At 41.3% G+C, this 13,315-nt stretch overlaps 1 protein-coding gene across 2 annotated transcripts in view; it reads left to right on the top strand.

Annotated features, from left to right (window-relative positions):
• Positions 1–13,315, top strand: part of TAF3 (TATA-box binding protein associated factor 3) — a 144,928-nt gene that overhangs the window by 100,590 nt on the left and 31,023 nt on the right. The window contains exons 3-4 of one of the 2 annotated variants that reach the window (XM_044428284.1): positions 3,934–5,729; positions 12,014–12,096. In XM_044428284.1, the coding sequence (XP_044284219.1) occupies positions 3,934–5,729; positions 12,014–12,096 (1,879 nt within the window). Of the gene's footprint in view, positions 1–3,933; positions 5,730–12,010; positions 12,097–13,315 lie in introns of both variants that reach the window. The other variant, XM_044428276.1, reaches the window with a different exon arrangement.

Here is a 13,315-nt window from a genome sequence, read left to right as displayed (position 1 = left end):
CTTTGAGGAATTCTGGCAAAGTCTGCCTCTTACTGGCTGGGTCAGAGATATTACGGATTATATAGTACAGTCTTACTCTAGAAGATTCCCTTTTTTTCTTTTAGAAGGTCAAGAAATATCCATTTCTAATGCTACTATATATATTTTAAACATTGCTCATTCTGTGTCTTGGTTTTTTGTAGTTTAACCTCTCTTTGAAAAAGTTAGCTCATTGTCTGGATTTTGCCCTTTTTAGACAAGGGGCAAGATTTTTACAAGGCAAAGGGGGGGAATCAAGCCATTATGCACCTGAATGTTGAGGTCTGTGGGTAATTTTCCATATTTAATTCCTATTCTTATTTTTCAAAATTTTATGTGGCTCTAAAGACCGGATGCCCTGAAGCTTAGAATCTTACCAGTTTTTTAAAAAAGTATCTGCCTTTCATTTTTAGGTGAGACAAAGGGAGAAATACGCAAGGGAGTTGTAGTCCTATATTTTTAGATTCAAACACATACGTAATGGCATGGAGGTGCAAGCATTCTGTTCACCAATTTACCCTACTTAAACAGATGAAAACACAATATAAATGTTCATTCATTAAATATAAATATAAACAGCATTTGTCAATTTGCTGACACCCCATATTCTAGCACCAGTATTTTACAAGCCATTGCAAAATAAATTAATTTGGTGTAGAGTAGGTGGAAGAAAGTCTTCAGTGGTCTGAATACTAGGTAGGTGGCGGTGGGGGGAGCTGCAAATATTGATCCTTGGTGTGAGGACAGGAGCACGAGAAATTTGCAGCTGTGTAAAGTTACACTTTCTCAGTCTCACAATTGCAATACATTCTTAGAAATTACTTGAGGGTTAATATGGAATAGGAATTCTGGAAGTATGATACATCTCTAAAATAGGGGAAAATTCAGAGATTGGAGTCATTTGAATTAGTCATTTGCAGCCCTAATTTTACTTTACTAACTTGGCCCAATCCCAGGAGCTCCTGTTGCAGCTCCGCAAGCTGTGGCTAGAGGATTCCAGCCTTGGGTTCAGAGTGTGTTCTCTTTCAGTATGATCCCACCCCCCCCCCAGAACAAAAAGGTAATTACCCATAACTGCTACAACATCAGTGATGTAGGCTAAAGCCATTCTTTCTCAAGCTGTAGTTCATTGTATGTAATGGCAAAACTCAAACCGCCAGGAACAGTGAGAGTCAACATGAATGCCATTTTTTTCCAGAAAAACTTTCCTAATAATGAGTTTCTTGTGAGTTGCTGTCAGATTCTTTCATTTGCACTGGATTCTTTGTAGTGCCACTGAAAATATTAATCAACCAGTTTGGGTATAAAAATGGTAATGAACAGTTACTCAGGCCCCATGTCAGTAAGAGCAGAGGAGTAAGCAACAGCCGTCTCCCGGGGCTGCAGTCAGCACGACTGGATGTTTCCTATACACGTCGTCCACCTTCAGCCTGAACTGCTAAGTCCCCAAAAGGAGTTTACCTGTGCACGTGTTCTTTGCAAGACGTGATTATACCTTTGAAAGTTACCTTTATCCCCTGACTTTCAGCACACCCAGCAACTGCAGAACACCGCTTAGGGAATGGCCCAGTTCAAACTGCAGAACTACCCAGGGTTTTTACAATCGGGGGCTGTGATAAAAGCAGGAACAAGTGAGCATGCTGCCCTGCGGATGCCTGATGCTCCTGCTGCATCCAGGCAGAGCTGAGCAAGCCAGAGACACCCCATCCCAGGATTCTTCAGCGAGATACCCCAACATGGGATAGAAAGAGGTCTAACCTAAGAACAAACCACAGGTTATACCTGTGTATTGTGCCATCCCAGAGTTCGCGGCTGCACATGCCAGACAACCTGGGGATCAAGTCACCTTGGGTTGTTTAGCCCAGCGTGAGCAGTTGGGCACCCAGGCGCTAGCATACTTGGTCACTCCTGCTTGTATATCTGGACTAGGTGATTGTTAGTAAATGACTCTTAATGGGCAGCCGTCAAATATGAGTAGTAAGCTGAAAGAACTGTTGCACGGTGCTTCATGGAGGGGATCCATGGTGGCTCCTGAAGCTGGAAAAATGAGACGTGCTTAGGCCCCTTGGAATTTGATGCAAGGGATGTTAAGGTATTTCTCCAGCTCTGCACTGGGCTGGTGTCTATTCTGCAGCACCTGAAGACTGTGAACTTGAATTACTCTCTTACCTCTGCTCAGTTCTCTTTTAATTCATGCCATTATGGGGAGTGAGAGCATATTTCATTCCCTTAATATATCAGATAATGATTGAACCAGATTTGTGGAACCTGCCACACCAAAACTGATGGTCCAGTCAATTTCTAGCAGGTGCCGACTCAGTCAAGGGTGATTTGTTTCTTTCTCTTTTTTAAAGTGACAGAAATGTGCATGGCCATCCAAGCAAAACTGAACTGCCTAACACTTTTCTGTTTTCCACAGAAGGCTAAGTTTTTATCCTCGGGCAAAGTCTCCATTCTGGACTGGCTTCTGTAAATCCTCTGGGCCTTGGCAAAAGCTCGACTTGTTAGCTCGTTTTTACTTAATTTGAGGTGCTGGCACAAATTCATGCTTCAGCCCAGGGCTCTTGACTCAAGTCTCCTAAATCGGGGCATTGAAACATTTTATAGGGAAGAAACATCCTCTCTCAGGGCCTGAAATACTTTTTTTCCAAATGAGATTCTTCAAGCTGGATTCAAAATACAAGATTTTACGTCGTTTCACAACCTCTTTCTAAAAAGTTCTACTTGCAGCCAAATTTTGTCTTGTCTTGTCTTGTCTTTTACCAGTAAACATTTACAGGTTGATTTTATTCAGAGGTTTTTGAACTCTTAGCAATAGCTAAGCTTCCTAACAGCTTGGTGAAAGGCGATAAATCAGAGCTCCTCTTTAAGCCACAGTAGCTTATTTAAATTACAGTGCATGCAGGACTCTGTTTCCCTAATCACCAACTGGGTGCGGCTATTTGTGTCATTTGAACTGGGGCAGCATGGCTTGTTGGAAGGAGAAACAGCCCTCCGGTGACTCCAGAGCAACTCACAGGTTATTTGTGCCCTGCGTGCACCGTGATTTCAAGAAGCCACTATGGCTTAAATAAATAAGACTCAACCCACGATGGTTTATTTTTGATGCTGTGAAGCAGGACTAAATGTGGTGGGATGGATTTGTGCTAGAGAGCCAAGCAAATATCCTCCTAGACACATTTATCAGGAAGGTAATATCGTTTGCAATCTGGTACTGGTCACTGGGCAACAAATACCTCCTCAAGTGGGGCACCTTTTGTTTGAGCTTGTGCATCTAGTCTTTTAAAACCAGCACAGCTGTACAGTTCAATCCTAGAACTATTTTCTCGGTCAACTGTTGCTGCCTAAATTCTGCATCTCAATTATTTAAGCCATGGTGGCTCCTCTTGGTCATGCGAACCAGACCTTGGCATCCTTTCTCGGATCATGTCTTTGCCCAAACAAGCAAGTAAAGAGCTCCCCATTCCTGACTCTGATTGCCCCCAGTTGGCATAGCAGATGAATGTCAGTGCTGCTGTGGAATGGGGACAGCTTAGGCATACTGGGCAAATTGTTTATATACCTCCATTTGAGAACTGTGCTCTAAAAGTAGGGAAAGGATTGCATTTTACATAAAATATCAAGCAAGAACCTCCTGTTACATTTAATTTACAAGTGTAAGTCCTGCTTAAAATAGACCCGTAAAGATTAATGTGTTGACTCTAAGTAGGACTCGCATTCTGTTCTTACCAGTGATTTTTACTTAATAAATGCCTTTTTGATCGTAAGTGTAACTTTGTTTCTGGTGACCTATTTATAAGAAGTGTTGGTGTTTTTACGTTTTATTATGTTGTTGTTGTTGTTAATATTTCTATACTGCCTGTAGTTGAAGCTAAGTATACCAGTGACTTATCCTTTTCTTGCTTCTTACCACAGAGGAAGAAGAGGAGCAGGTTCCAACTGACGGAGGAACTTCAGCAGAAGCCATGCAGGTTCCTTTGGAGGAGGAAGGAGAGATGGAAGAAGATGAAGCTGTTAATGATGAAAATTACTTAAGCAAGAGGCCACTAGAAAGTCCAGAATCTGAGGAAATGCCTGCTATTAAGCGGCCAAAACTGGCTCCTATGAAAGGAGATGCTCTGGATGGGGCAGTGGAGCCGCGTGAACCTCTTAGTTCAATAAACGCCCAGAAAGTGCCACCAATGCTTTCCCCAGTTTGTGTTCAGGTTAGTGCTGATTTGGTTCCACCATCCCCAGAACCTCCCATATTGGCTCCCATTGCAAAATCACAGTTGCCTGTTTCCAAACCATTAGAATCAAGAGCATTTGCACCTAAAGCAAAGGTGAAAACAAGTTCTCCGGGGCAGAAGACTAAAATGCCTAAAGTTCCTCCATCTCCAGCAGTTACTGGAAGCCCCATTCGCTCACCAAAAACTGGACCGAAAGAAAAGAAATCACCAGGCCGAACCAAGAGCCCCAGAAGCCCTAAGAGTCCAAAAGTTCCAGCTCATGCTCCCCCAGTTCCTCCAGCCAAGCCGGAGACACCAAGCAGAACTCCCTTGGCAGCATTAAGTGAGAAAATGGGGAAGGAGAATATCCAAGTAAAACAAGGTTTGACCCCAGCTGACCCCGGAAAGCCCCACACTGAGAATCCAACCAAGAAAGTGGCAGTGACTGATAAGACAATTGATGATTCTATTGATGCGGTAATTGCCCGAGCATGTGCTGAACGGGATCCTGATCCATTTGAGTTTTCCTCAGGGTCAGAATCGGAAGGGGATATTTTTACCAGCCCTAAACGAATCTCTGTGTCAGAGACTACAGCACCTAAAGCTTCTGTTTCAGCCAATAGCAGTTTAAATAAAGCAGGAAGCACCCCTGTTCCTCCCTCTGGTGGAACATCAAGTTCAGACATTTCATGGACAATGGATGACTCAATAGACGAGGTCATTCGAAAAGCAAACATGGGTATTCCTGCTAATTTACCTTCAAACTTCCCTTATTTTTCATCTCCTTCTGCTTCTCCACCAACGCCAGAACCTCTGCTCAAAGTTTATGAGGAGAAAACTAAGCTGGCTTCATCTGTAGAAGTGAAAAAAAAACTGAAAAAAGAACCAAAGACAAAAATGAAAAAGAAAGAGAAGCAGAAGGACAAGGAGAAAATCAAAGAGAAAAACAAAGACAAGGAGAAAAACAAGGAGAAGGATAAAGACAAGGAAGGAGGTAAGGACTCAAAATTTCCATGGAAGAATCTCATTCGAGATGACAATTTGGACGCTTACAAGTACGAAACAAAGGACTTTGATGATGACCCCAAAGTAAAGGTAAAAGATGGCAGTACTAAAAAAGATCGTGAGAAACATAAAGATAAGAAGAAAGAGAAAGAGAAAGGAAAGAAAGATAAAGAAAAGAAAGACAAACAGAAGGTTAAGGATAAAAATAAAGACAAGGTGAAAGCCCCTCTGGTTTTGCCTGCCAAAGACTTGCCCATGGCCTTGTTCAGCACTCCAGCCATGAAACTCCCATCACTGATGCCTCCGCTCTCGTCAGTACTTCCAGAAAAACTATTTGAGGAGAAAGAGAAACCCAAAGAAAAGAAAAAAGATAAGAAGGAGAAGAAGAAGAAGAAAGAGAGAGAGAAGGACAAGGAGAAGGAAAAGAAGGAGAAGGAGAAGGAGAAGAAGGAAAGGGAGAAGAAGGAGAAGGAGAAAGAGAAGCACAAACATGAAAAAGTAAGCAATTGGTTGATTTGGGGTCAGTGGGATGGGCGTTTACTGCTCAGCATTCCAAGTGTCAACAAGATTAGATCAACAGAAATAAAAATTGGTAGCATTCTGCAACTGTAAATCCATCCTAAAAATAAAATGACACAAAAGCGGTTCACAATTGTAAAGCAGAATCTTAATTTCAAATATTGAAGGAATTGGCAGATCAGTAAGCCCACATAATTTATGCATTTTTCAGTAATACCAGACCTCTGCAGCTTTTAAAATCTGGCAGTGTTCACAATCATTCTTAACGTACTACCAATTCATGGGGAGTGTCCATGTTATTGAATAATTTTATATAGTGTTGTTCAAAGTAACATTTAAAATTTAATTCTTGTCGCAAGTAAATTACAGTCCAAATTTGCCCAGGACAACCATTCTTGTGGGGCTGGGAAGAGAAGGCAAGGGGTAACATGAATCAGATGCAGATAAACTGTGTTCATTCTGTCCTTCCTGTCTGGTGCATAATTTCACTTGTCACTGTGAAATATCTTAAAATCATGTTGTTCACAGTGTGCCATTTCATGAACAGTCACAATTTCACGATGTCACCATTCACAGTGCCATCATTGGGATTGTTGCTACACTTTTCATGGGCAGCAACATTCCTTTCTTCCTCCACAAACTAAAAATAGTTTGGACTCTGAGAAGTTATCAGGAAAGGCCCATAGATCAGTGGTAGCACCTGCCTCATATATAGGTTGGAGAAGATTAAATGTTGGAGAAGTTCTTGTGAGCTACATTCCATTGGTGAGTAGAACTGAAAGCAAAGGTGGCAGGCCCAATGGAAAAAGGGGTAAGGGGGGAATAATAAAAGAGGTCAACTTATTTCAGCTTAAAGCTGCTACTGTAACTAAGTTGTAGTTGAGAAAGGCATTTCGACCTTTTAAAATGGGGGGGAAAAACTGCACAAAAATGGGGAAACCACCAAAGAATTAGAGATGGAGGAAGGAGGATGTCTCCCGGGGAAAGGAGAATTCCAGGGACTGGTTCCAGGGGAAAGGACTGCCAGATAGGGCACCTGGGCTGGAGGGTCCCCGCCAGTGGGCCACATCAGCCTAGGTGTACAAGACAGATCCATACCTTTGGTACTGGCATTCCAACATGCCAAACTTGCAGGGAAATTGGCTGTGGAAGCAACCTATTTCAAATGCTGTCTTTTTGCTAATGGAAAATGTTTTCAGCATGGAGATAGTGAGTCTTATTCATATGTACTACTTGGGACTCTGATTTGTTATTCCTTAGTATGCACGCTGACAATCCATGGACATAAAACTGCCAAAATTATTTTTTACCAGCTTGCTTCTATGAAATTAACACTGGAAAGAGTTAGGATAGCCACTTGTATTAGGGGTTACATGAGAGGTACATTGGTAAGACGGATCTTTGTGAAAAATATCTTTAAGAAACAAAAATATTTTTGAAATATTTCATCCTGGGCAAGAGTGTTGCCAGCTCTCAAAATGTTCAGGGCAGATGACAGAAATTACTTAAAATGTGTATATGCTAATTTATATGTATAGACATTTAGAAATAATTACTAAGATATATTTAAATTGCACAGAAGGCAAGACTGGCTAATTAATATCCCAACCAAATTGCCCCAAATAAAATAAATCCTCCAGTTAATTTGCTCTCACCTTCCTGCAATCGCCCTGAATCAGTAGTTCCTCTTCAATTACAAATAATTTGCAATAGCTGTCATGCAGCATGAAAAAATGCACTAAAAAAAGAGTGGCTGGTAGTTTTTTCCAGGAGCGTCTTCCCTAAAAATTTAAACTATTGTACCAAACTGGAATTTCAGACATTTGCTTTAACACTAATCCAAGGGTGAATCAAGGGATTATCTCCATTAATTTCCCCATTCTCACCCAAATTCAATTCCAGTAAACGATTACACTTCATTTAATAACTCCTTTACCAGTTATCATGGCTTCCATAAACTAAATTGAGAACAAAATACAATGATACATGGTTCTGTTCAAGGAAGGTCAAAATGCCGGGCTGGTGAAGGGAGATTGAATGTTGGAGTGTGGAGCGAAGAAAGTAGAGCAAACATAGCAAATAAAATTAGGTGGGAGAGCAGAAGGGGAGACTGGAAGGATGGGTGGACAGAAGAGGCAGGTTTAGGGCAGGGGATCAGAAGCAGAAGAATTCTGGAGTCATGATTGGCCAGCAAGAAGACATACGGAGCTTGGAATGAGAATGGAGAAGGGGAGTCGGATCTAGTGATGGAAGAACGGATCCCTTTCTCTGTTCTGCGGTTGCTAGAGGCTGAATCTCGATATGGCAGGGAATTTCCTTTTATCTCCCATTGCACACGCACATCTTCTCTCCACATGGCACCATGCAGGCAAGGAGACTCACAAAGATAAAGAAGAACCATATATCCCTCCAACCCCCCCGCCACACACACACATCTTACAACTAGACTCTAACACACACTTGGCATAGCCAAAGAAAGACCTCCTGCTAAAAGTTATTTATCCTTTTTGTAAGTCATTATACATATTTTGCTGTCTCCCATTGATCTTTATCTGTCTCTTCCCACATTTCTTTTTCCTAGAGGAAAATCACTGCCACCCACACAATTAAACTTGGCCAAATATCCAATGGCACCAATACAAGTGGCTTTTTGCTAATTTAAATTGCCGCACCTAGGGTGATATAGAGGGGGGTATCAAAGTGTTCCTTCCCTGACTTTGATACCCCTCCCCTAGAAATCCAACCACCTCTCTTCCCCAATATGGCAGTTAAACTTGGGGAGGGGGAAAACTTTCCATTGAGACCAATGGCAAGTTATTTTCTAAGTTCAATTGCCATGTTGGGGGAAGAGGTAGGATAAGATTACATTGCAAAGGGTCTGGAAGGTTAGGCCTTCTCTTCTTAGCTGCTCCCTCCTGGAAATCAGTGTTCCTACAGAGCAATTAAGCTTAGATAAAATACCTTCTAATTAGTCACAGTGGAAGTATTTTTTGCCAAAGTTTAAGTGCCGTACTGCAGCAAGTGGGAAAGGAATGGGGGGCTCTTTCCTCCTTATCTACCGTCCTCCCTGGAAAATTCCCATATGGCATATATTCCCATATAAGTTGAGAAAAAGCTCTCTGTTTATACCAGTGGATACATGGGATTCTTGGGATTTGACCCATCGCACTAGAATATCAGGACAGCAGACAAAAGCCATAAAAACCAAATAAGCCACATATGCCTGTCTAAAAGTCAGGGCGGAGTTGCCAGGGATAACTGATCCATGTGAGCTGCTTCCAGTTTTGATAACCTAGGAATGCCTCATTTCTAGGTTGTTCCATGATGTCTGAACCTGAAACTCTTTAGAAGATAGACCAGAATTAATCTAGCAACGAAACATGAGCAATGTTTGTGCAAACTCTGCATTATTTAGCTATGAATAACCCAGATTTTCTGAGTTTGGCCATGATGAAACAACCCAGAAGTGAAATATTCATGAGGAATTGATTAAAACTGGAAGTGGTCCGTGTATGATGTTTGTCCCCAACAATTCCTGGGTCAGACAACCCAGGTACTGCATTGTCTTGGTTATCCTCATTGGTTCACCTTGCCTACTACTTTCTACTTTCAAGGAGGCAATATGCTTTTTCTTTGTGAAGGAAAGTAGATTATATAAAGCCCGGGGTAATCTTAGAATAGAGGACCTAAAGAGAGAAGTGAAAGCTTGGCTCAATTACAAATTATCCAGGATGCACTGGGGAGAAGGTGAATGAGGAGGTGCTTCCCTTCATTGGAAAAACAGATTATTCAGAATAGACCAGATTTGTGTAGCTACCTACTCTTGTTTTCATACTTCTCCCTTCCTGGTCTCTATTTTTATAAATTGTGGACTTTCTGGTAGGAAATCACTTAGAATTTTAAACCCATCTTGTAGCCCAATTAGGTAGGCAATCTTATCTACCTAGTGGGGAGCCACATATAAATAGGTATCTGTATGTATAGTTTTTGTAGGAAGGGCATAACTAATCATAACCAAAGCATTCACATGATAACTGGGAGAAGTTGCTGTTATACTGCAAATAGCAACATGCAAAGAAACTCTAACATAGTTAAAATGAAGCTAGACAAAGTGAAACAGTTGCTCTCTTCCCATTCCTGGCTAGCTTGTCTCTTGATTCAGAATTCAGTATAACATTAGGACTATAAAGCAACAATATAACCTATTAAAATCTATTCTTTATAGCCGTAAAATATGTTTTACTATAGGGAAAGCAATATAAGCTTGGGCAGATTACATTGACAAAGCTTCCTGTTACCTTGGTGAAATTCTCTGTCAAAAGATAAACTTTAAAGCTAGACTGCATGAAAGAGTCCCTAGATAGAATTAAAATTTAAACTGATCTCAACAGATAAGCTTAATAATGATGATGATAGTGGTAATAGTAATAATATGGGGAAAAGTCCACCTCTTTGCTGCAAGTCAGGATTTTGAAAATAAATTTTCTCCCTTTTAAATCTCTTGAGTGATTTTCATTTTTTGCAAGGCTGCTCTGCTGGTGTCCTGGAAAAACGGAGAGTTAGAGCTTTATCAGTTGGTGCCCTGAGGTATGTGGCAAAGAAGCTAAATCCTTGAAGATTAACAAAAAAAATGCAGCACATGGCAATAAGGGGCTTATATGACTACTAGTATTAGTTCAGGTGAAAGAAGTATTGCTTATACATAAAACTGGACAAATCCACTGACAATATATTTTAGTTAGCTACAAAGGAGTCTTATTTTGCTGGACTTTACCTCTTTGGTGATTTGGGAAGCTTAATAATCCACTGTAAATGCTCTTCTGCTGGCCCGAATTCCCAGTATTACTCCAGAATTGCAGCTCTTTAATTTTTAACCACCGTGAGTTCATGTTCCCTTAACGTCCCTTCTTTTAATAAAAGATCAGTCCCAATCTCTCTCTCCCCCTCCTCTCTCTCTCTCTCTCCCTCTCTGACTTGCTCTTACATTCTGCCTCACATCTATAAGTGTGCAGGTTCTGCTAGACTCTAGTTCTTTGCATGAATATGTTCAAGTTACTAATTGGATTCTTAGCATTTCAGATTATCATGTTTGAACAGAAATTAGGAAAACAAAAAAGTTGACTCCAAAAGTCAACAAGTTCCTGACTTTTCTTTTTCCTGTAAAAGCTCCTTTGTCTGGCTTTGTTCTCACAGCCTTGTCATTTGTGGCTACCGAACACCATAAGGCAAGAGCCAGCGGGCCGGTTTGAGGGCTAACTAAATGTTCACACAGCAATTAACTTTTTTTCCTCCCTGTCTCATTTTATTAGACCTTTGCTCTATGAAGCTGATTAGTAGCAGATTCTGTACTTACAATGGGATGCCCTTCACCTAACATGGAACTCAAGTGGTGGTGATAGCTACTAATGTAATAAATGTGGCTAATTTGTGTAGAATAGATCTGCTGATGACTATTAATCATGATAGCCCAATATATAGAGGCAATGGCCTGATTTGAACATCACAAGCATCAGAGTTTCTGAAACAGCTGCATTGGTGTAACACAGCCAGAAAGTACAAGAGTGCTGGTTCCTGGCAAGCTGGATATTAAGCAGCTCCAAAGTACTCCATCCCCTGGGTCCTTAAACATGATGTACAAACTGGAAATTCTGGGTTGTTGGGAAATAGCAACACAGAGTTGAAACTCAGTGCTGCATTCTCCCAGTCTTCCTTCTGTGTGATCAAATGGAAGAACTATGTGCATAATGTCTTGAAAGATTAATTTCCTATATTTTGGGGGTTTTGAAGGCCCTTGGGCAAGACCCCAGTGGGTGCCTCCATGAGTAAGTTGACCTTACTCACTGCTCTTGTCACTGGTGGCTATTGCTCCTCGTCCTCTTTCCTGTCATTGCTACTCCTTGCTTGCTTGACAGACAGAGAACCCTGAAAAAGGTCACTGGGCAATTTTCTTCTTGTTCACTCATTTCCAGAAAACTGGGGTTTGTCAGCAGGTCCTGTTTGCAGCCTTGTAAGTAGGCAGAGAGCGGCATCTACCGCTTCTTCATCTTGTCCCCATTGTTGCCTGGGCCAGTGTGAAGAGGCAGGCAACAAGCAGGTTGCAGCAGTGAAGAGTGGGAACAACTCCAGGGCATTCTTGTCACTGGGCCCCTTCCAGGGTGTGGGCTCTTGGCAGGTTCCCAACTGTGCCTACCCAGATGCCAGCTCCGTCTAGCTCCATGCAGCAGTGCGGCATGTTTAACATCTCAATGTATTCCCTTTAGCAGATCAAAGTGGAACCTGTTGTTCCTGCACCATCTCACGTGATTCCCAGGCTGACACTGAAAGTTGGGGCTGGGCAGGACAAGATGTAAGTACACATTAAATGCATTTGATGAAATCTTGCTGGGTGGTGGGTGGTTTCATCAGCTCATTTTGCTTCCTGTTTGTGCAAATCCTGTGTAAGAAATGGTGCCCATTTTTTTTCTTTTTTTCTTTTATTTACCATACCAAGGTTTATTGTCGAATAAACCCTTGTAGGATATGGTAAAAATGGGCACCATTCTTAAATGGAAGCTGCCATTTTTTACTAATGCATTTCTTGAGCAAATGTGCATATGAATTGGTTGCTAGAATATTTATAATGTTTCATTCTGCACCTGTATAGAATATTTATACCACTCAGTGGCCTACTCCAAAATCTCAGATTGTTCGGCATCCATGCAAATCAAAGGTGCTTGTTGTGCCTGTTGTGCTCTGTACGCGTGCAAGACCATGAAGCAAGAGCTGGTGCTTGAAAAACTTAAGTGCCCAGAATTTTCCAGAGGGAAAGTCAAGTTCCCCCTTCTTTCCTCATGAGGTTGACAGTTTAAATGTTTATAGTTTATCTCATGGTAAATAGACAAGCTTTGGTGTCTCCAGGCTTGACCTCAAAAGTCAGATCTTTTCTTCTTCTTTTGCAGAAGATCAGGATTTGATAGCAGGTCCAGTTCTTACTTTTGTGATTTAGTAGGTTTTCACACATTTATTAGTATAATGTTGTCTGTAATAGTAATACTCTATTCATTGTCAAAACATTAATATAAATATATAAATTATAATACTGTTAAAATGTCCAAAAAGCCACAACAGGAGGGGCCTCAGTGGATACCTCCTTTGCAGATGAAAAGTGTGTCCGGATCAGGGCCTTGTGAGATGATAGAAAGCTGCAAAAAGGACTCATTTAAGCGTTTCCTAGCCTAGTTTCAACTCTGACCTTTTCATGTAAGAGTGAAGCCCATTTGTACAGTTAACCTGCTGATTCCTTTGGGCTTAATATTTTATATAGCCAGCATTTATACCATATCCTAAACTCTGGACTTTGATTGGTGTTCAAAGAGGAGTGAAGGGAAGCAGCACTGCTGGAAAGAAATGGGTTGATTTGAGGAGATGTACAGATGCTATCCAAAGGACAGACTTTAAAATTGTTGGCACTGTTTAAGGAGAGCCAGTTACTTGTGGCTCAGCATCCCCTGATCTGCTTCTATGAAAATCCATCAGTCCTTTCTTACAGCATGTTTCTGTACAGAGAAATAGGTCGCCACTTTATA

This window comes from Varanus komodoensis, unplaced genomic scaffold (genome assembly GCF_004798865.1).
Source record: "Varanus komodoensis strain SLA01 unplaced genomic scaffold, ASM479886v1 scaffold1, whole genome shotgun sequence".
NCBI lineage: Eukaryota > Metazoa > Chordata > Lepidosauria > Squamata > Varanidae > Varanus > Varanus komodoensis.
The sequence above is the reverse complement of the archived record's forward strand: the minus strand, read 5'-3'. Positions and strand labels throughout refer to the sequence as shown.